The sequence below is a fragment of the Sciurus vulgaris genome (genome assembly GCF_902686455.1).
Source record: "Sciurus vulgaris genome assembly, chromosome: 11".
In the NCBI taxonomy this organism is placed as follows: domain Eukaryota; kingdom Metazoa; phylum Chordata; class Mammalia; order Rodentia; family Sciuridae; genus Sciurus; species Sciurus vulgaris.
In genome coordinates, this window is record NC_136472.1 from 74,881,071 (window position 1) to 74,904,782 (window position 23,712).

Below are 23,712 nucleotides of genomic sequence, written 5' to 3' on the forward strand. Positions count from 1 at the left end.
TGGGAAAATTGTATCTCTTTTGTGAGTTATCTTTTTATTTTCTTGATGGTGTCACCTAAAACACAAATACTTTTGATTTTGATGATGCCTGTCTGGCAGAAGTTTTAGTTCTCAGTTTGAGTCAATAAGAACAATTTACACTTCTTAATTTAAAAAGTCCTATTTCACTACTTGTGGAAACTTGGGCTGAAAGCCTAATCATTTATAGAAGCCGAGAATATTGGTTGAGGGCTGGGGTTGTAGCTCAGTGGCAGAATACCTGCCTAGCACATGTGTGGCACTGGGTTCAATCCTCAGCACCACATAAAAATAAAAAATAAAGTTATTGTGCCCATATACAACTAAAAAAATTTTATAAAAGAATATTGGCTGATAAAGTACAATATTAAAAATTAACACAAACCTAAATTGAGAGATTTAAAAAGTGTCTATATATGTAGGAGAAGGCTTCAGGGGAGGGTAACACTACCCAGATATGAATCTCTTATAAAATTTGGGAAAATTACCTAACCCCTATACTTAAGAAGCTGACAGTCACTTCATAAGTGAAGTACTCAAGAAATCAAAGTTAAGTACTTTCTCTTCCGCTTAGACTCCCAAAAATCCCACAATGAAGGTGAAGTAGAGGAAGGGATACATACGCATAGATACAAGCCCACAGTAACTCATTTAACTCATTAAAAGTCCTCAAGAGTTTATTCATTTCAATTCATTTAAGTTACTCAACAAACATTTACCATATGTGAAATCTGCCTATTAGACATGTCAGTATAAAGACCTCTGAAACATCATCTCTGCTCTTCAACTACCAATCCTAATTTGTTCCTCTTCCGTGTTCCTCATTTGGTTAATGATACCATCAACTACCATCTCCCTTGATCTGTAGTTATGCAGTTTTATTTGTCTACAACATGGGATATTTTCTCCAGTTCATCATTGTGCTTTTTACATTTGTCCCACTGTTTCAGAATCCCAGTTCTGATTTTGTCATGTAATCCCAAGCTGCGCCTCCCACCTTCTATTCATCAACAAAGAAATGAAGAGAAAGAGAACTCACATTTAGTACTTTCTGCATAAAAGATACTATATCAGAAAATTTGCATGTAATCTTCAGAACAACCCTGTGAAATATGTCAATTTTAAAGGTTGGAAACTAAAGGTCAAAGGGGTTAAATGCCTAAGGTCACAGAGCTGGTAAGTGGTGAAACAGATCTATGTAAATCTGAAGTTCATGATAACTATTTACAGGTAGAAAGCCATTGCTTTGGTGTGCCACAAGAACAAGGACCTGCAAGCTTAACTGAGAACTTTACTTCAGATCAACAGTAACCTAAGTTAACATTTTTTTTAAATATTTTGTTTTAGTTGTAGGTAGACACAATATCTTTATTTTATTATTATTATTATTATTAATGTGGTACTAAGGACCAAACCCAGGGCCTCACACATGCTAGGAAACGCTCTACCACTGAGCTACAACCCCAGCTCCTAAGTTAACATTTTACAGTAAAAAAAGAAAAAGCTTTCTGTGTGGACACCCAAACCTGTTTTTCACCTCCTCATCTATAAAGGATGTCAATGACTTTTTCACATGTATTGTTAAAATTCTGATTACTCTTGTAGAAGTTTCACTCTAAAGAAAGAAATGAGGCTGCTTAGTATGACTTACTCATAGTGAACTCACAGTGAGTCCTCCTTATCTCTGCTTCCTTTTCTCAGCCATTCCTTGCTATTCTTACTGATATTTAATCCCCAAATCTGGGTGTGGGACTAGGAGATCTGAATAAAGAAGATACAATCAAGAATTTGGAAAGAAGGCATTCCAAATGAAACTAATTTGGGAAAAAACACAGACATTTCAAAATTCCTTATATTTAGTGATTTCATAAACAATTTAAGAACTTAAAGAAGGCAAATAAATAGCTTCAGATTGTATAAACTCTGGCAAGAGCATAATTATTTGCTTAGAAGTTTGCTCAAATATAATTAAACGGTATAAAATGGAACTATTTTCCATTTTGCCACTTCAGGAAGGAAAGACAAGGGAAATACTTAACAAGAAAATGAAAGGTATTAAAGGAAAATTAAATCAAGGAAAGACAGATTGTTTATCCAATTTATAAAAAATTGTGTTTTAAAAAAGCATACAAATGATAAGAAAGAAATAAAATACTGTACTTTTATCTCCAGGTAAGATAGATCTATAAAATCGGTCCTTCTTTTTCTTCTCCTCTGGGTTTGGAGGCAGAGGTTTGGAACCGTGGTTTAGGGTTCCAGTGTCTTTGCTGCCAGCTCCAATCATAGTGCTGGTGTTTCTCATCGGAGGGGCTGGGGGTTTGTCTTGAATGTCTAGGCCGTTATTTGACATTGTCACCACCAGCAGCAGCAGCTACTAGAATCAAAAGAAAGAATATAATTCTTTTATTATTTTTGAGCAAAAGGAAATGCATGTTAAAAATATTCAAGAATCCAAATTATACAACCCTTCCACTGCACACCACAAATATTGCTACCCTATTCAGTCAAAAATATTCACATATATAAATGCCTACTGTGTGCTAACTACTGCTAAAAACTCACTAGAATCTTGCTTTTCTCTGCAGTCTCATATATGAAACAGTAGAGAACACAGACAACCACTGAGAGGTAGCTGAAAAGAAATTTGTCCAAGCAAAAACCAAGTGGGAAACCCAGTACTACTTGATAGCTTAAGAGAAATACCTTAACCTGCTGGGTTCCACTTATTCATCTACATTAAGGTTAAATACAATTGCTAACAGAATTTCACTTAGTAATCTCTCTGACTACTTCTAACTTTGTACCCTTAGGCAAGTTACACTGTCCCTCTTTGGAATTGACTGCATCAAGGGTCAGCAAAACTGCTGGTTTTGTAAATGGTTTTGTTGGAACTCAGTCACATCATTCATTTACATATTGTCTCTTGTTTTTTTTAAGTTATACTGGCAAAGCTGAATAATTAAAACCGGAACTGTATACTCATGAACCTACAATATTTACTATTTGGCCCTTTAAAGGAAAAGGTTGCTTCCCTGGACTGTATCTCCCTCCTCTAAAATTCGATCTTGTTCTACATATATGATTGTCAGTGTGGTAACCATCCTGCTGAATATATTGGAATCACTACTCCTTTGGGAAATGGGATAAAATCTAAATTAAAGAAAAAATTTCTATTACATGGTACCAAGAGTTTTAATGAAGATAGATACTATTATCTTAAAGTAAGCAATTGACCTTGACAATGAAGAGACATAAATGTATCCAGAGTTTATAGTTTCTCATTATTCACTTGTGTTACAGTAGAAATTATATCTTTAATTATGACTATTTAGAATATAAGCTCCTTGGATTTAAACAAACAATGCTTTAAAGATAAAAGTCTTCAAAAGAACAACATAATAAGAATGAGACAGATATTATTACCCTATATACATGTATGAAAAAAATTCTTTTTAAATATAATAATCACCAGGACTTTTAAGAAATAGAGATGCTATGGTCTGGTCCCATAAAGTTTGATGTAGTATGGTTGGGTTAAGGTCAAAATTCAGTATTTTGAAAATTAATAACTCTAATGCCAGCCAGACTGGAATACTTCTGCTTCAAAAATCAATTACTTAAAACGCTATGAAAAAATATAGAGGTCTTTTTAACATTTTCTAATAAATGAAGAACTACTGATCCCCTGCCTCCCTATATACAGCTTTTTCCTCAATTCTTTCTCTGGGGCTATCAGTGACCTTAAAACACACAGTTCCTCTACTTTAAAAACCCTTTGTTGGCATACGGGAATAAAAGCTACTAAGTTTTTAATCTTGTTTCAGAGGCCCTTTATCATTCGACCTAGCCTATCCATTAGTCTCATGTTCCACCCTTCTGCTCCCTCTAATTCCTCTTAGACCCCAGCCACACCTAACTTCTGCAACTTCTTTAAATATACCACAACTTTCACACTTCCACTCCTTTACACACGATGCTTCCTCTGCCTAGAATGCCAATTTCCCTATCCTCAAACTGTGAATTCACTCATTTCAAGGCTTAATTCTACTGTTGCTTCTTCCATGAAGCCTTCTGAAAATATTCTGACCATCAAGAAGTAAGATGAACTGGACACGGTGGTACAAGCCTGTAATCCCAGAGGCTCAGGAGGCTGAGGCAGAAGGATCACCAGTTCAAAGCCAGCCTCAGCAAAAGCGAGGTGCTAAGCAACTCAGTGAGCCCATCTCTAAATAAAATACAAAATAGGACTGAAATGTGGCTCAGTGGTTGAGTGCCCCTGAGTTCAATCCCTGGTAACCCACAAAAGAAAAACAAAAAGTAAGGTGTCTTCTTCTCCATGCTCCAAGGCAATGGGTGCATTTCAGGTCACCACATTTCTTTTCACTATATTTTACTATGTTATAATTGTTTACTGGTATATCTTCCTCAGAAGCCATAATGTCCCTCAAATGTTGAACCCAATTTGTCATATCTGCAATCCTATATAGTATCTAATTTATAATAGATAATTTTTTTTTTTTTTTTGCGGTGCTGGGGATAGAACCCAGGGCCTTGTGCTTGCAAGGCAAGCACTCTACTGACTGAGCTATCTCCCCAGCCCTAAATATTTTAATTAATAAAGTTTGCACAGATATATATGTATACATGTGTATATGTGTGTGTGTGTGTGTATATATATATATATATATATATGGAGAGAGAGAGAGACAGACAGACAGACAGACAGAGACATTTCCTTTAAGGAGTTTAGTAATACAGATGAAATTCAAAGTCCTTCACAATTTGACATCCATCTGACTTATAAACTAAGCCACCATACGTAGGCACAACCTACATTCCATATTATACCTCAGAACTCTGTTCCCCTGAACTTTCCAAGTATTCTGTGTGTGTGTTGCTAGGGACTGAACCTAGGTCTCCCACATGCACTATACCATAGAAATACACTACCAGGCTATCAAATAGTCTTAGTTAACACATATTTACACACACACAAACCAACATGCTTCCTGTCAATGATTTCTCTCTTCTGATAAAAATCTCACTCATCTTTTAAAGTCAGACTCAAGATGCCTTTCTTTGCATAATTCATCTTAACCCACCTTTAGCAAACCAACTGTTGCTTACTTTTCTTTTTGAGCAAAAGAAACCAAGCAAGCAAGGACAATTTTGTTAATCTAGACTGACTCTCTGGGTAGTGAGTTTTTTTATCCATTTCTTCCAATTTCATTTCCTAGATTTTCCTTTACTTTTCCTCCTAGCCCCAACCCAAGCCCCTTAGCTCCCCCAAGAGAGCATCTACTGTTTAACTTCTTAAGTATACCTTCCCACTCCAACTGCCAGTTTCAAAATTACACTCCTGCAGCCACCTGATACCCTCATCAAGAACTCCCTGGCTTTCCAGGTCCTTCAGTCAACAGCTTCATTGAACGTAGCTCCTTTCAGGCCCACAGCTCAGGAGTATGCCAGAAAAGACTTCACCAACCTTCCTGAAATAGGCTTTTCTCCATGTCTCAGTCTTTCACTATGTTTGGAGAATTCTCAGGGGTAAAGCTTCACTTTCAAAGGGATTCCAGCTTACTTAAAATCTAAAATCTGTTGAAATCTATTTCAAACTCTTTATTACATTCTGACCTAAGTCATTCTACTGTACTTAAAAAAACCTTCAATGACAGGAAATTTATAATTCCAAAAGACAGCTTCATCTATCTTGTCTGCTCATTTAAAGAATTCTCCCATCCATTAAGTTCTATCTACTTCATACTGAATCTCAATTTTCTGTTTACACATTTGCCTCTCCTTTTACTTTCCTCCTTGGCAGACTTAACATTATGAACTCCTTAAGGATAAAGTTCATATTTTATGTATTTCTCAAACCCCAATTCCAGGCCTGGCACAGAATAGGCAACCAATAAAGATTAGTTGAGCAAACTTGTTGAAGCAGAAGAATAAGTGAATAAACAAAGTAAAATAATCACTTCCATCTGTTGGTCCTAAATCCTATCTCTCAGAGCTATTCAGAAAAGTCTATTACCTCTCCCCCAGACAGAACTTTAGATACTTGAAATAAACCTTCAAGATCTCCAAAATCTATTCTTGCTGCTAAACTTTTCTGGTACCTTCAAACTACACTTCCAGAACACAATTCTGTACTTTCTTGATCACTGCCCTTTGAATTTATTTGAACTCAGAGTTTGTACATTACTTTCCAGTTTCCCTGTAGCCCTCCAAGCAGCTCTTTTCTATAATTGCTCCACAGTCTTTCCTGTCTTTATACTCATAAATCTCCTCAATGGTCATTTTGTTCATCTATGCTCAGCACAATGATTAGCCCATTTTAAAACTTGTTTACAGGAAAACAGGTCCTGAAAGGAGAAGGAAAAAACACTCAACTCTTGAATGAGGACAGCAAACACATCTTAAGTCTTCTAACAGTCCCTGTAAGCAACAGGTTTGGGAGGATGAGAAATCAATGCCTTCTGATAAGATGCAGTATACAGCTAGACCTGTGGACAACATTTATAATGAAAGTGTAAATGGAAGTCTTCTATCCATTCCAGACAATGAAAAGATACAACAGAGAGAAAGACAAACTGGACCACATTTAACCAATTCTCTAGAGACTCAGGGAGCCTAATAATTTATGAGAAAAATATTATACTGAAGTGATTAATTATTAATCAATTGAATGTAATAAATGCAGGATCATTGTGAAGTTTCAAAAGGGCCTCCAGTAGGGTAATATATAAAAAGATGACTAGATAAAGTCAGAAGATCTGGGTTTAAGTTCTGGCTCTGTTATTTATTTCAGAAGTCTCATCACCTACAAAATGCTATCTGATTTCTCACTCTGCTGTCTCTAGGCTTACACTGGTCAAGAGCCAACCAAGGAGGGATAGTAACTTGTGCCTCTTTTGAGCACTATAAAAAGCATAGGTACAATGTTAAAACATAAAGAAAAGAAAGAAAACACTTTTCAAGTAGCCACCATGTTTAAGCAACTTTACATACTGAATGAAAGTGGGCAGGATTAGGGAAGGAGTGTGTTCACTGACAACTACCTCTTTCCATTTTATAACTCTGAATTCCACAGCCACTGGTATTAAACAGAATAAGAAAATCAAAGATTTTAAGATGTACATAACATCAAAGTCAGAAGCAACCTTAGAGATAGATCATCTAATGCAAATCCTTCATATTCAAGGTAGAAATATTAAGGTTCAAAGAATAGGAAGAAATTGGCTAAGCTAACACAGCAACTTAAAGATAGACCCCTCCCTCTCTAAACAGTTAAAATTTTTATTCATCTTTTACTCATTCTTTACAGAAAAACTCAATTTTTTTTTTCAGTGTTGGAAATTCAATCCAGGGCCCCATGCGTACTAGGCAAGCACTCTTTACCAAGCTACACCCGAGCCCTTCAAACCTCATCTTTAAACTCTCTGTGAAAGGATTTTCCAACTATACTGTTCTTGCAATAATTCTACTCCATATGTACATACTTTTTCTGATATGAATTCTGCTACTTATGATTTATGTTTATATCAGTCAAATATAGACAATGGCAGATATAAAAATATAGTAAGCATGTCTGGGTGAACTTGATTGACATTTGCCAAATGTTTACCATGAGCTAAATTCCATAGAAGATATAGACTCTATGCTTCTCAAACTTAAAAAAATATATACCACAAACATGGGTATTGAGATTAAAGACAGGTGAAAGTTAAGTACACCTTTGGTACATTTCCAGATTCTTCATTCAAGTACAGTTCAAAATCAATAAACTTTTACTGAATATTTACATGTAAGGTGCTATGCTAGAAACCAGGAATAAATGAATAAATAAAGGTAATGAATAAATGAACAAATGGACAAATAAATAAATGAATAAGACATTACTCAAACCTAGAGGCTTTCACAGTCTAGTAAGCCAAGAAGCAGGACCCAGAAAACCACAATGCCAGGCCAGTTATGAACAATGCCGCAGAACAGCAAAATGTCCAAGCACAGAAATGAAAGACTAAATTGAACTGGGATAATCAGTGAGGTTTCACAAAAAGTAGTATTTAAGTACAGCAACTTAAAAAATAAATTGGTCAGCCTAGAGGTCTCCAACTCTTGACTATTAGGGTTGGACTATTATTCCCTGTGAGCTTTTAAAACACTAATGCTAAAGTACTTAGAAGAAAGTGTACTAATATCTGCAATTTACTTTGAAATGCATTTTTTTAAAAAGACAGATTAATAGATGAGTACAAGGATGTGATATAACATAATACACAAGTCGATGTATAAGATACAGCTGATGTGATAAAGTGCAATCATGTATTACTTAACAATAGGGATATTGTTAAGTATATATGTCCTAGAAATGTGTCCTTATGTGAATATCACAGGGTATATTTATACAAACCTAGATGGTGTAAGTCAGTCACTCATGGCCTCTTGATACAATCAAGAGACATAGTAGGGCTAGGATGTGCTTAGCAGTACAGTGCTTGTCTAGCATTTGCAAAGCTGATGTAGACTCCCATCATAAAAAGAGAGAGAGAGAGAGAGTGTAAAACTCAAGATATATAAGGCTGGTGCCAGCACAACAGGGCATATTATTTTACAGTAAGCTTGTTTTTATAAGTAGAAGTACACTCTAAAATAATAGTGAAAAATGTACAGTAAATACATAAGGTATAGTTGTTTATTATCATTATTAAATATTATGTATTGTACATAAGTACTTTGTTGACCAAAATGTCATTCATTATGCAATACCTGACTGTGTGTGAAAATGTCAATGGTAGCAGAATCTAGGTGATGGGTACATAAGTATTCACTATAAACCCCTTTCAATGTTTGAAATTTTTCCTAATATAATGTTTGGGCTGGATCCCTAAGTCTCTGATTCGATTGGTCTGGGATAGATCCAGGCATTAGTATCACACCTGGCCCAAAGAAAACAGGTAATAAATAAATGAATGATTTTGATGGGGAAAGAAGATGGCAAATGCATCCTAGAGAATAGAATAACATGAATGTGACAGTACAGTATGGTAGAGTGTAACATAAAGGACCAACTACAGTAGGAGACTGAAAAAGTGGAACACAGCATTTCACTACAGGCCTTTTATGTTCTGCATCACATATAGCATGGGTCAGAAAAATGGTCTTTTCTAAGATGTTCTAGAGCTTGGCAATAAATGCCCCATCTTAAAAATAGGAAATGACGTTGTTGATTAAAAAACAAGGCTGTGGGGAGACAACAATAAAAGAAAAGCGATGAAAGACACCAGCTGCTATCCATCTACACTGAGGACCCTGTAAGCCCTGAGCTCACAGCATGGGACTGAGAGTTTAGGACAGTCCTCAAAACTTCCTAACAAAGTTGCTGAAATTCTAAGAAACTGTTTCCCTAGGGAATCTCCTTAACTAATGACCTTTACAACTAAAATTTTAGTCATAATTTGGGGCTCATATTTTAATGATCACTAACATTAGAACCACCTTGGAGTTTACAGAAAACTTGGAAATCTATTAAGCTGGTATCATTTTTATCATTCATTAAAGCAAATATTTATCATCTACTGTTTGCCAGGTTAGACGGTGCTGGGAATAAAACAGTGAGCAAATCCAAAGAAGTAAAGTTTCAGAGATGCTGCCAGTCACCCAGGGCCATACAACAAGTGGGCAGCAGAGGCAGGGACCAGAAATGACATCTACAAGGTGCCAGAACCATTACACCATACTTCACTGCTGCTTCAAGAGGCAAAGGAGTGGACTACAACATCTCTAGATCTCTAGGTAATCTCTCAGGCCATTATTTAAAGTGAAAGAGGGAAAGGAAGAAGAAGAAATGAAACCTATTGCACATACTATTCACATTTCTTACATTTAACAACCCAGGGCAGCTACAACTGGCATGACCCACACTCCTCCCAGAACTAGGGAGTGCTTATGCCCTTGACGCCTGGTTATGAGAATCTGATCTTTAATTAAACTGTGCCAAGAGGTTTTCTTTGGCAGGGGACTGGAATGCTGCAGCCTTGAATTTGCTGAGGGATGTCCTTCTAACACATCAAAAACATTCCCACTATGCACCCTCCAGCCTCTTGCTCTGCTTTAGTAACAAGAAAGTAACTGCTGGGGCAACAGGGAGGAAAATCATAGGTTGTTTCTGAGCTTTCAGAAAAGCTACTTTAATTTTCTCTTCCTCCATTGCCTCTTATATGAAATATAAACCATACTAACTTATTTTATAGAGTTCTAAGAATTCAAAAGCTTACACACACACATACACACACAGCACCAGCATGCTGCTTGGCACAAAATAGATGTCCAATAAATATCTGTTCCTTTCTCCACCTATTCTAGCTTCATCTGTACTATTCCCTAGAATAGTAGGTCGCTGTCAAGCCAGCTCAGTATGCTTTCATGCTCCTGCCTTTGCTTACTGTTCTATCTGCACAAAATTGTCCCAATTTGTCTGCCAAGCAAACTTCTACTCATTCTTCAAGGTCCAACTTGACTCACTTCCTCTACAAAACCTCCGCAGAAGTCCCTTCCACCTTTCCCCAAAATTTAATAGCACTTTATATTTCTATGAAGCAGTTTCCAAATTTTATCTTATTGACCATAATTCATAATGCCATCAGGTTATGAATAACTCAAGGAATGAAATTGAGTCTGTTTAATCTCTAACTCCCCAGCATGTACCCAGCACAGACATGGCACACAGCAGGTAATTAGCAACAGTTCATCTTCTAAGGCAGCCTGGTTTTTCATGGCAAAAACAAAGGAGCTGGAAGCATCCTGAAGAACCAGCCAGTTCCAAGCCTTTATTTTATGAAAGCATGAAATCTGCAGGGGTATATAATTTACCTAAGCTCACTAAAAGAAATATTGATAAAGACATAACTAGTCTCTGATTATTCTGATTCTCATAAAAGCACTCTTTCAACATTATATAAAGTTATAATTTATGACAGAATAAGCAAAGGAAGGCTTCCAGAATTAGAGAAATGTGAGACAGAGCAAAGTGGGATGGAAAGGGCTGGGAGATTTGGAGTAAAAGACTTAAGTTCATACAGGCTGGCCAAATCTTATACATTTACCCCTCTTACAAACACCACTTTCTTACTCCTAACATCCCTGCAGACAGTAATATAGTACTTGCAGAAAACAGTACTTAGGTCTTATAATCCTCTCCATACCATCTTAGGAAAATCCTGACCAGTAGCCCCAGTTGAGTTATTCCCAACAGTTAAAGCAAAGAATTCAAATTTAAGCCAGGTGTGGTGGCATGACTCTGTAGTCCCTCGCGGTTCAATCTCCCAGGAAACATTGAACTCTTATTCTGCTGTCTCCTAGAAGTCTGACCTTCCAGTTAATCTCTGCCTGAACATGTAAGAATTATAATTATTCTTAAAGGAATAATTTCTCTTGAACTGTTGACAACCACAGCATGAAAATGGGATACCCCTTCCTTTGAAAAATAATCAGGACTAAGTCAATCAATCCTCCTGTGTGTATTTATGTCAGTCATCCATGATCATCCGAACTCTCATTTCCAACCTTCTCTGTGTAGCCTCTATTCAGACTAAATTCCCTACCTCTCCCCTGACCCTGGAACTTCCTATATGTCACTGGCTATCTCCCCTTTGGCTTCATGCCTTAAAAGAACCTGGGCATCACTTGAAGAGATTTCTCTAGTACTTCTCTCAAAAGCAGGCTGTTTTCTCTCAGTTATCCTACAAGCTTCATCCTTAATTTGAGGTGCCATATGCAAATGATTTACTTACCTTCCTCTTGTGAAAACCTCTATTTTTCTTTAAGTAGTCTACTGCCTACTTATTACACTTCTTTGCTTCTTATATTTCCTGGTAACTCCCACTCAAAGGCTTTAGTTCCTAACTCAGTCTTCCTCTGTACCCCTCCAGTTATCATTCTAGCTAACTTCAACAGCCACAATGGTGATTCTAACAATAGCCTGGCTACTCCATTTTCTGACCCCAGGCCCAACCTAATCAATACTCCCATGATCACATTCTGGACCTGCTCACCAACATGTGCATTAACTCCAATATCACAAATGAATCATATATACTCCAAACACAGCAGCTCACCTGCTAAAAACTACTATTACAATTCCTAGATTTCATTTTTAGTTTTAATAAATTATCCATCAGTTCCCCTGCCTTCACTTCTCTTTATCCAATCATAGTCTATCAAAATTATTCAAACATAAAAACAAAAACAAAAACTTGCCCTTCTCTCCCTTTCCAAAATTAATTAGCAAAATTACAGCTTTAGCATAGCTAAATTCAATGCTCTTCAAACCGTCTCTATACTGAAGCAGCCAATGTCTTAAAGAGTATAACAAAACCTGGTTAACTGCTTTCACCTGAAAGTTATGACCTTCCTACATTACTTCCCAAGACTTCCCACTCACCCTTTCCCTTAGTTGATAAGCTTACTTTCAATGAGAAAAGAGAAATTTTTGCAGGCAAAATCCCTCTTACAGATCCAAATCTTTATGCCTCCCTGTACCTATGTTCTCCTTCTTCCCTCCAGTTGTAATGAAGGTGTCCTTCTTCCAGTCAAAAACCATTCTCTCTGCTCCCTGTACTCCTTCATTTGCATTCCTTCTCACCTGGAATGATCCCTTTCAGTTATATTATGCTTTACCTCTCTGTTAGATATATTCAGTCATTTGATAAATTTAGTCACTCAACAAGTATTTATTATAAATATACAATCTATCATTACCAATCTAGTGGAACAAGAAAAAATTCCTCTGCTCACTGAGTTTATGGCCTACTAAGAGAAGTAGACAAAGAAATGAACAAATAAATACATGATGTCAAGTCCATATACATGTGTGTGACTACAGGGATGGCATGATCAGGACAGGTTTCTCTGAGGAACAGACACTTGGGCCTGAATTAAATGAAACAACAAATCATAATATCCAGAAGAAGACCATTTTAAGTAGAAGGAGCAGAAAGTCCTACTTGAGAATATACTGGGCACTTAACAATAACAAAAGGCCAGCGAGACTAAAGTTGAATGAACAAAGAGAAATGTGGTAAGAGACTGAGATTAGCGATATAGCCAGAGCTCAGATTTTGCAAGGCCCCATAGGCTACAAAAATAAGTCTGGATTTTGTAGCAAGTGTAGGAAGACATTGATGAATTTTTTTTCTCTTTCCACATTTTTTTATTGGTGCATTATAGTTGTACATAATGATGGATTTGCTACATATTCATACATGCACACAATATAACACTATAATTTGGTCAATGTCACTTCTCAGCACTTCCCCTCTCTCTCCCCTCTTCTCATCCCCTAGTCCCTTAACTCTACTGATCTCTCTTTGATTTTCATGAGATTCCTGCCCACCCAACTTTCTTTTCCTTTTTTCCTCTCGAGGTTCCACATGAGAGAAAACATATGACCAACTTTTGAGTTTGGCTTATTTCACTCAACATAATGGTCTCAGGTTCAATCCATTTTCCTGCAAATGACATAATTTCATTTTTCTTTACAGCTGAATAAAAGTCCATTGTGTATATATACCACATTTTCTTTATTCATTTATCTGTTGATGGACACCTAGGCTGGTTCCATAGTTTGTGTGCTATAAACATGGGTATGCATGTATCACCATAGTATGCTGGCTTATTCTTTAGGATAAATACCAAGGAGTAATATAGTTGATAATTCCATGCCTAGTCTTTTGAGGAACCTCCATACCAATTTCCACAGTGGTTGTACTAATTTACAATTCCACCAAGAGACATTACAGGATTTTGAGCAGAGATCTGAATCAATATAAGTGCCCTCCCTTCTCTTTCAAATACTTCCTTGGCTTCTGGGGAAGCATATTCCCCTTGGCTTTACCTTCACCTTTCTGTCTACTCTTCTTTCCTTTGTAGACCCTGCTCCAGTTAACCTCACACGTCTAAGGCTCAGAACCCCCTTTACTCATACATTACACTCCCAAGATGCCCTCACCCATTCCCATAAGCTTTGCATTCCATCAGTATGTTGATAATGCCCATGTTCTCTTGCCAAACAGCTCTTTCAAGCTAGTAAATATTAAACAACTCCATCTGCACTGAGGTACTGATGAGAAATGCAGGTGCAGTTGTTTAATAGATAATTAAACCTAACATGACCAAATGGAATTCGTGGTTTTCACAGTTATCTGTCATGAGTTTTAATTATATTTGCTTAACTATGACACATTTTCCTCAAGAGACAATAAGCTTCACAAAGTAACAACTAAATCTATTGTATTTACCAAAGTATATCTAGCAACTAAATAAAACTTGGTAAGAGTGGGCACTCAATAGACCCTAAGATTTACTAAACCCTGTCTCTTCCCTCAAAAAACTCACAGGCCAGAGAGAGGCAAAAAATAAATCATAATAACTACACCAAATGTAAGTGCCACTAAGAAGTGTTGACAGAAAGCACAAAGGTGCTAAATGAATCCAGACAGGGGCCCTTAAAAGCCTAGGAGTCGAGGAAGACTTTCTTAAGAGGTAACTTGATAGTTTATTTTTACAAGATAAGAATAATTATTAAATATAATATATAATTATTATTTTTCCTTTTTATATAATTACTTTTCAATTTTATAATAACCCTTCAAGGTAGGTATAAATAGCTTCCATTTTATAGATGAAGCTTAGAGAAACTAACAATCAGGTAACTAGTGAACAGTAGAATTAGGATTTGAATTGAACTCAAATCTACTTTTTAATCTCTTCCCCATCTCTTTCCTTTTTTGCTATATCACTGTCATTAAAAATAATATCTTTTATATTTGCTACTCAAAACAAAAAAAAAAAAGCCCTCTCATATACTTTTTGAGCATGGGCTCAATTATCAAGCCCTAAAGCCTTCTTGGACTCCTTTTTGAGCAAGAGCTCAATTATCAAGCCCTAAAGCCTTCTTTAGTACTTTTTCCTTTATTCATTGAGAACTAAAACTCAGTTTTAGACTAGTCAGTGGCATCACTAAGCTTTTGGGCTATAGCATCTGAACATTTTTTTCATTGCTTGAGAATGCATTCAGGAACATTCACAAAAACATCTGTACAGCACTTTACTCTTTGCACACTCTATGTACATGGTTGATAGCATGGTATAAGTGCACTGATAATCACCATTAGAGTAGACTTGAGTTTAGATCCCAGCTTTGCCACTGACTAGCTGAATTTAAAGTTCCCTCTCTACGTTTTCACAGCCCTTTGAGCTTCCCTCTACAAAACTTACCACCTGAATTTGAAGGTAGCAACAGAGTTCAATTTCCAAACTTCTGTATCCCCAATACCCAGCCCCATAACTAGTATAAAGATCATTCCAAGAATTGCTGGGTGCTATATGAAAGCTTTTTGAATACATACACACTCCATATTCCACACAGTGACTGCCAATAAAACAGCAACCCTGTCATTCTCATCTGCTTCCCCTCTCATCCTGCACTTTGGGGCCACTGCTCAAGAAAAATTTGCTGAATAGAAATATAAACTAGCACAAGTCATGGTGGCGCACACCTATAATCCCAGTGGCTTGGGAGGCTGAGGCAAGAGGATCATGAGTTCAAAGCCAGCCTTAGCAAAAGCGAGATGCTAAGCAACTCAGTAAGACCCTATCTCTAAATAAAATACAAAATAGGGCTGGGATGTGGCTCAGTGGTTGAGTATCCCTGAGTTCAATCCCCAGTACCTCCCCCCAAATATCAACTAGCCCAAATAGCCAGACTTAAAAGGGGAATAGAATGAACTTATATGGTCCCCTTTTCAAGCCTCTAATCTTTCCTTCCATGTCCACCCCATCCACCGTGGTGTCCATGTCACTTTCTTCTTCAAAAGACCACTGTCTTCTCCTCCAGGACTGTTCCTTCTCTTCTCTCTCCACCCATCCCTGCTACCTCCCTTTTCCTCCCTAGACTCACAGGTCAATCTCCTTTCCTCCAAGTCATAGTGCCTCAGAACTGCCAAAGGGTCAATTGTCATTTCTCACTCTCTTGTTCACCTCCAACTCCAGTCTTCAAGGACCACCCACTTCCAATCTTGCTTCTTCCCTATTGCCCACCTGCTACCCCACACACTTCAATGGAAGAAGGTGCGGAACAAATCCAGAAAGAAGGAACGCTTATTATCATGCCAAGGCAAAGCATGGGGGCAGTAAAGAGAGACTGACATTTGGGGAAGATAAAATTTAGGTGGAAGATACCACAGGGGTTTGGGTAGAAAATGAGGAACATTTGGACTTCACAAACACCATAGCTAAGGTCCCCACAAATAAGCAACCTATATAATGAGAAAGTGTAACCAAAAATTTTAAGAGGAAAAGAGAAGAAAGTATAAACAAGAGGTGGAGGACAAGAGAGGAAATGCTTATTGAGGTGGGGAGATAAGAAAAGGAAAATGAGAGCAGAAAGGGGGAGCAAGAGATGTGGATAGGTGGGGGCAGGGACAGGAAAAATGACCAAGAGGAGAAAGAAAGAAAAGGAAGAAGAGGAAGGAGAGTCACAGAAAAATTCTTTCAAAGGAGGTTTGAAATTATCAAGGCAGGTTAGTATCAGGCCTGACATGAGTTTCCTGGTGCCAGATAATAAAGAAGGGAAGAATTATAGTGATTAAGACATTACATAGTCTCAAAGTCTGTCATTTACTTAGCAGAATAAGACTGCTCTAGAGAAGGCAGCCTAATTTAAAGCAGCTTTATATCTAACTATTAAAGAATTGGCCGGATCAGGAAAAAACATTAACATACTTAACCTGTTTTTTCTCAACCCCACCTCCCTACCCATAACATACCCACAGTCAACACTAAAATAAGCATGGGCATTCTCAGCCTCTGTCTTGGCCCTGAAGTCACTGGGTTCTAAACAGACCATCAAGATGCCATACAAAAGGCTGGCTGGAAGACAAGATACCAATGTCTGCCTGTACCAAGTTCCCCTGGTCTCCCACAGTGTTGAGGGGGACATTTGTGCAACCTACTCAAACCCTTTAACTAAATCCCCTTTCCAAAAGACTGACTGCCTGGGAAAGCCAGAGTTCCAAACAGAATGTCACGCCCTTTCTTGAAGATAAGGAAACTGAGATCCATAGAGGATGCCAGAACAGGAACAGCCCCCAGGTCTCCCATCTCCCAGTTCCCTCCACCTCTGAACAGAAAACAACCCCCACAGTTCCAGCAGGCAGGCCAGGCCTTAAGCCAAGGCAAGGAAAGCATCAGCCTGGCCACCAAGCAGAAGAGTGCTTACAAAGGAGTGGGGCCCCTAAAACGGACCAGTTCCCCAAAAGCCCAGCTTCCCCTTCACACCCTTCCCTGGCCAGAGCTCTGATTCCAGTGTAGGCCTAGCCCTGGGTGGGCTCATGTAAAGGTTCCACCCTCCGCCCCTTCTTTCATTAAGGGCCCCTTAAGATAAGGGGAATGTAATACGCCCCCCACGTCTCCACTCCAGGAAACCGGCAAACCCTGCCGCAACGCAGACTAGTTGAGCAAACCCCAGGCAGGGCCGGCGTTACCTGGTACGGAGAGCAGGGCCCGGCATCTCTGGTGATTGTTTCTGTCGCAGAGCCGCACCTCTCGCTGCCCGGCGGTGCGCACAAAGCCCGGGCTCCACCAGCTTGCTTGATTTGTTTGGGCCGGGCTCTGGCAGCGCAGCCGCCCAGCTCCCGAGGTGCAGCACGCTCGCGCCCTCGCAGGCAGCAGCAGAGGGCCCCGGCGGGTTGACGAAGGAAGGGGCACAGGGCGGGGAAGGAGGGAGGGAGGAGGCGGGAGGAGGCCGCGCTTCTCCTTTCTGCGAAGCGCTGAGGGCGGAGACGGCTCCCTTCCCTCGTTTTGCCTCTTCTCCCCCTCCTGCAGGAGGTAATTTCTCACTAGGGCCAAGCTTTCCAAGGCCTGTCAGAGTCCTGGGTGAGCCCCAGAGTCAAGGAAAAGAACCGGAGCTCCTCTGTGCCTTAGCTTCTGCAGCACGCACAGAGGAGTCTTCTAGACCTCAAATCAGATTCAGAACTCTTGTCACATTAAGCCTCCAGAAAGAGATGAAGGTTCACCTGGTCCCCCTACTCTCCCAAAGATGCCCCAGGAAAAGGCTGGGTGGTTTCTCATACATCCTCTGGGCAAAAACAAAACAACAACAACAACAACAACAAAAAAAAAAAAAAAAAAAAAAAGCAGCTACCAGTCATTAAGAGCTATATTGTGTACCATATGCTTTGTAAACTCATATCTACCTTATAAAGGAGGCTCTATATTAAATCAGGTATGTCAAAACTGAGGTCAAGGAGAATGTAGTCTCATACAGCATTTCTTAAGCACCTAATTGTGTATCAGGCATACAAATGGAACCTGAGCTGAACAACACACTACAGATCATTTACCAACTCTGGTCCAGACCCCCTAATGGGTATCTCCCAATAACTGAAACAATAAAAATACATTCATACATTGTCAAATGCTCCTTAGGAGGCAGTATTAATCACTCACCCCTCTTACTCAACCCATCCCTTGCTCTTCAGAGACAAGGGAAGAGTCAGGTTACACAGATTATCTCCCAGTCATAATTAGGAGTTTAGATTTTGTTCCATGTTTCATCGATGGGAAGACTCTGGAAGGTTTTTAAGAAGAATGACAAGATCTAGTATTTTTAAAAGATCACTGACTGATCCATGGAGAAGGGAGCATGAAAACTAGAAAACTACTTAGTAGATTCTTTTAGAATTCAGGTGACAAAATAATTCAGACTAATGTAAGATAAGATGGAAAACCAACCACATTCTAAATATACAGCTTAGAGGAAGCAGCAACAGAACTGGTGTAAGACAGAATGAAACGAGTGAGAGAGCAGTGACTTAACCAAGATGAAACATCTGGTAAATGATTAAAGCATCCATGCCCTGGTATGACTCCTAAGCCTATGCTTAATTTATTTCTCTTGCTTATTTATTTCTCTCTGCCACATGTTTTACATGAGATCACTCTGTTACATGAGATCTCTAATAACTGCAATATCTCTCTCTTTACCGTCTGGCAAAGAGCTACAGGTAACCAGCATGAAGCCTAATTTTTATTTATGGTATGAATCAATCTTCTTGACAGACATATACATTTTCATTCAGTGTGACCAAATAGTCTAACTACAGATGATGTTATGGAAGAACTCCATAAAGAAGGAACTTTTTTTTGAAAAGTATTTATTCACCCTTCTTGGGACCTGAGGACATGTGCTGTTCCAACTAACAGAGATCTCAAATTTAGAAGAGGAAATTTCTTAAAGACACCTAGATTGATACAATAATATAAATGGGGAGATCTACTACATTCTGAGAACTCAGTGTCAAAGTACTTTTTCCGTTATTCACTCTATAAAGTGGACTGTCTTTCATTCCAATATATAGAGTGAATAACGGAAAAAGTTCTTTGGCTTAGACAGTTTTTCAAACTAAACTATCAATAATCACACCATGTCATCTTATTCAACGTCCCACACCACATAACATCCTCTTATAGATGGTTTTCCAGGTTTTGTTGGAACATGCAGGAACAGGGACACTTTCCACTAGCATTACAAAAATAAATAATCATCTAAACACAGTTTTTGGACTGGGGTTGCAAATCAGCAGTAGAGTGTTTGCCTAGCATGTGTGAGGTACTGGGTTGAATTCTCAGCACTGCATACAAATAAATGAATAAAACAGTCCATCAACAACTAAAAAAAAAACAAAAAATAAAAAAGTAAAATATTTTTCACAAAAATTAACCCAAAATGAATCATAGAACTATATATACAATGTCTCAAAAATAACTTAGGAGAAAATCCAGATAACCTCAAATTTAGCAATGACTTTTTAGATACAATATAAAAAATATGACTCATGAAAGAAAAACTTGACAAGTTGGACTTGATAAAAAATTATAATTTCTGTTCTGTAAAAAATAAGATTAAGAGAATGAAAAGACAAGGCACAACCAAGAGAAAATATTTGCAAAACACATCTAATAAAAACCTATATCCAAACTATACAAAGAATTCTCTCTTTAAAGATTCTTTTTATTGTTTTTGTAAATAATTATTTATTTATTTTTATGTGGTGCTGAGGACTGAACCAAGTGCCTTACACATGCTAGGCAAGCACCCTGCCATTGAGCTACAGCCCTAGCACCTAAACTATACAAAAAAATTCTTAAAATTGAAATAAGAAAACAAATACCCAATCAAAAATGAGCTATATAAAGATCTGAACAAATACCTCACCAAAGAATATATATATATATGACCAATAAGCATGTAAAAAGATACTCAACATAGTAAGTCATTTGGGAGCTGCGAATTAAAACAATGTGATATCACAAAGTGATATCACTATAACACTGACAACACCAAATGCTTATGGGATGTGGAACAGCAGGAATTCTCATTCATTGCTGGTGAAGATTTGGCAGTTTCTTATATAACAAAATATATATTTACTAAATAACACAGCAATTGCACTCCTAGGTATTTTCCCAAATGAGATGAAAACTGTGTTTATACAAAAAAGTGGCCCATTGATGTTTATGGCACCTTTATGCATAATTTCCAAAAACTGAGGGCAAACAAGATGTTCTTCAATAGGTGAATGAATAAACTGTGGTAAGTCCATACAATGGAATATGCAATAAAAAGAAACAGTCATAACACAAAAAGGCATGGAAAATTCTTAAATGTAGATTGTTATGTGAAAGAAACCAATCTGAAAAAGGAATTAGGAATGAAAAGGTAAGGCACAGGACATTTTTAGAATGATGAAAATATTCTGTATAGTACTACAATGGTGGATACATGACATTATGCATTTGTCAAAATCCACAGAATGATACAACACAGAGTAAACTATAATATAAACTACAGATTTTGATCAATAATAATACATCAAAATTGGCTCATTAATACTACATTAATGCAACATGTTGAATAAAGAAAATCAGGAGGTGGACAATTATTCTGCTCAGTTGTTTCATAAACCCAGAAGCCCTCTAAAAAACAGTCAATTAAAATAAATAAAGAGAAAGTATCAAGTGAAAAAAAGACAAGATGAAGGTCACCTTTTTTTTTTTTTTTTTTTTTTTTTTTTTGTGGTGCTAGGGATTGAACCCAGGGCCATGTGCATGCAAGGCAAGCACTCTACCAACTGAGCTATATCCTCAGCCCTGAAGGTCACTTTCTTTTATTAGATTTATCAGACATAAAACTACTGTCAAATTGCTGTAAAAGTTTCTAAATACCTCACAATTTCTATGCTTATCTTACTGCAGACTAGGAAATTAGTGTTCTACAGCCACCTCCACTAAACACAGTCCTCTCTTTAATAATTCTTAACATCTGGTACCCCTAAGAGGAACATTAAACTCTAAGTACAATCTGACCCCTGCATAAAGTAGAGGGACTATCACCTCCTTTAATTATACCTAGTATTTCCAATAATTCAGTCTGAAGCTGCATTGGATTTTTAGCCACTGCAGTGCCTTTGTCTGACATTGAGCTTAGGCAGCCAAAGCCACCATTTTCATAAGAATAACATCATGCTAAATTTCCTTAGTCTGCCCATATGTTGCCATTTCTTTGAGACTTAAAATGCAGAACTTCACCCTCACCCTCTTAAATTTCACCTTGCTGGCTTTAGCCCATCTATTCAACAGCTCACACTCACCCTCTGCCATCTACTAGGCATATTAGTTCTTCCTTCAAATCTTTGTCACCTGCATTCTAATAAGTATTCATCAAGCATTTATCAAACATTTATCATGTGTTCTTGCCTGTACTAAGTTTTGGGAATTAAAGATGACCAAAAAATGACCTACACCTCTGGGAAATCAACACTGATAGGGGAGGTTGGTATATGTTAAACTATAAAGTGCTACCCTAGAAAACTGAATAGAATAAATAGGATGAAGTAAAAGAAGCAACATGTATCTATGGAAGGCAGAATTATTATTGTCAAAATGGTCATACTACCAAAAGCAATATACATATTCAATGCAATCTCCATCAAATTCTAATGACATTCTTCACAGAACTGGAAAAAAAAAATCCTTAAATCATTTGGAAGAATAAGAGACCCAGAAGAGCCAAAGCAATCCTAAGCCTGATGAGTGATACAGGAAGCATCACCATACCTGATCTCAAATTATACTACAGATCTATAGTAACAAAAACAGCATGGTATTGACATCAAAATAGATATGAAGACCAATGGAAGAGAACAGAGAACAGAGACAAAACCACATAGTTACAATCATCTGATACTTGACAAAGGTGACAAATATGTTGTAGTAAAGACAGTCTTTTTAACTAATGGTGCTGGGAAAACTGGATAACCATATGTAAAAGAATGAAACTAGATCCCTATCTCTCACCCTGCACAAAAAATCAAAAAAAAATGGATCAAATATCTAGGAATTAGACCAGAAATTTTACAATTGTTCAAAGAAATCATACGGTCAACACTCCATAATACAGGTACGGGTACCAACTTCCTTAACAAGACCCCTGAAGCTCAAGAAATAAAACCCAAATCAATAAAAGGGGAAGCATCAAATTTAAAAGCTTCTGCACAGCAAAGGAAAAAAGAACATAAAGAGAGCTTAAAGAATGGGAAAAAATTTTTGCCAGCTAGTCCTCTGAGAGGGGGTTAATATCCAAAATACATAAAGAACTCAAAAAATTTAACACCCAAAATACAAAAAATACAAGTAACCCAATCAAAGGAAATAAACAGACATTTCTTTTAAAAAAAAAAAAAAAAAAAAAAAAAAAACACAAGCCAGGCCAATGGCACACATCTGTAATCCCAGCAGCTCCGGAGGCTGAGGCAGGAGGACCACAAGGTCAAAGCCAGCCTCAGCAACTTGGTGAGACCCTAAAGACTTAGTGAGATCCTGTCTCAAAATTAAATAAATAAATAAATAAAGATGGGGATGTGGCTTAGTGGTTAAGTGTCTCTGGGTTCAATCCCTGGTACCAAAAGAAGAAGAAGAGGAGGAAGAGGAAGAACAACAAAAAAAGAAAAACAGGAAAAACACTAAGGTCAACAAATGTATGAAAAAAAAAGTTCAATATCTCTAGCAATTGGGGAAATGCAAATAAAACCACACTAAAATTTTAATCTCACTCATCAGAATGGCAATTATCAAGAACACAAATAACAAATGCTGGGGAGGATATGGGAGAAAAGGTGCATGCATACACTGTTGGTGAGACTGCAAATTAGTACAACCAGTCTGGAAAGCAGTATGGAGATTCTCAAAAAAGCCAGGAATACAACCATCATATGACCCAGATATCCCACTCCTTGGTATTATCCTAAAGAACTAAAATTAGCATACTATAGGAATACAACCATTTCAATGTTTTTAGCAGCACAATTCACAATAGATGAATTATGGAATCAGCCCAGATGCCTAACAATAGATGACTGGATTAAGAAAATGTGGTACATAGGCATAATGGAGTTTCACCAAGTAATAAAGAAGAATGAAATTATGGCAGGCTGGGGTTGTAGCTCGGTGATGGCACACTTGCCTAGCACCCATGAGGCACTGGGTTAGATCCTCAGCACCACATAAAATAAATGAATAAAATAAAGGTATTATATCCATCTACTACTAAAAGTATTTTTTTAAAGAAATTAT

General features: G+C 37.6%; 1 protein-coding gene across 6 annotated transcripts in view; it reads right to left on the reverse strand.

Annotated features, from left to right (window-relative positions):
- The window catches only part of PAK1 (p21 (RAC1) activated kinase 1), a 129,346-nt gene that overhangs the window by 56,427 nt on the left and 49,207 nt on the right, over positions 1-23,712 (reverse strand). For 2 of the 6 annotated variants that reach the window (XM_079103984.1, XM_079103988.1), the window contains one exon: positions 2,179-2,389. In XM_079103984.1, the coding sequence (XP_078960110.1) occupies positions 2,179-2,368 (190 nt within the window). In that variant the 5' untranslated portion in view covers positions 2,369-2,389. Of the gene's footprint in view, positions 1-2,178; positions 2,393-17,564; positions 17,811-23,712 lie in introns of those variants that run through there. The other 4 variants (XM_079103986.1, XM_079103987.1, XM_079103989.1 and 1 more) reach the window with 3 other exon arrangements.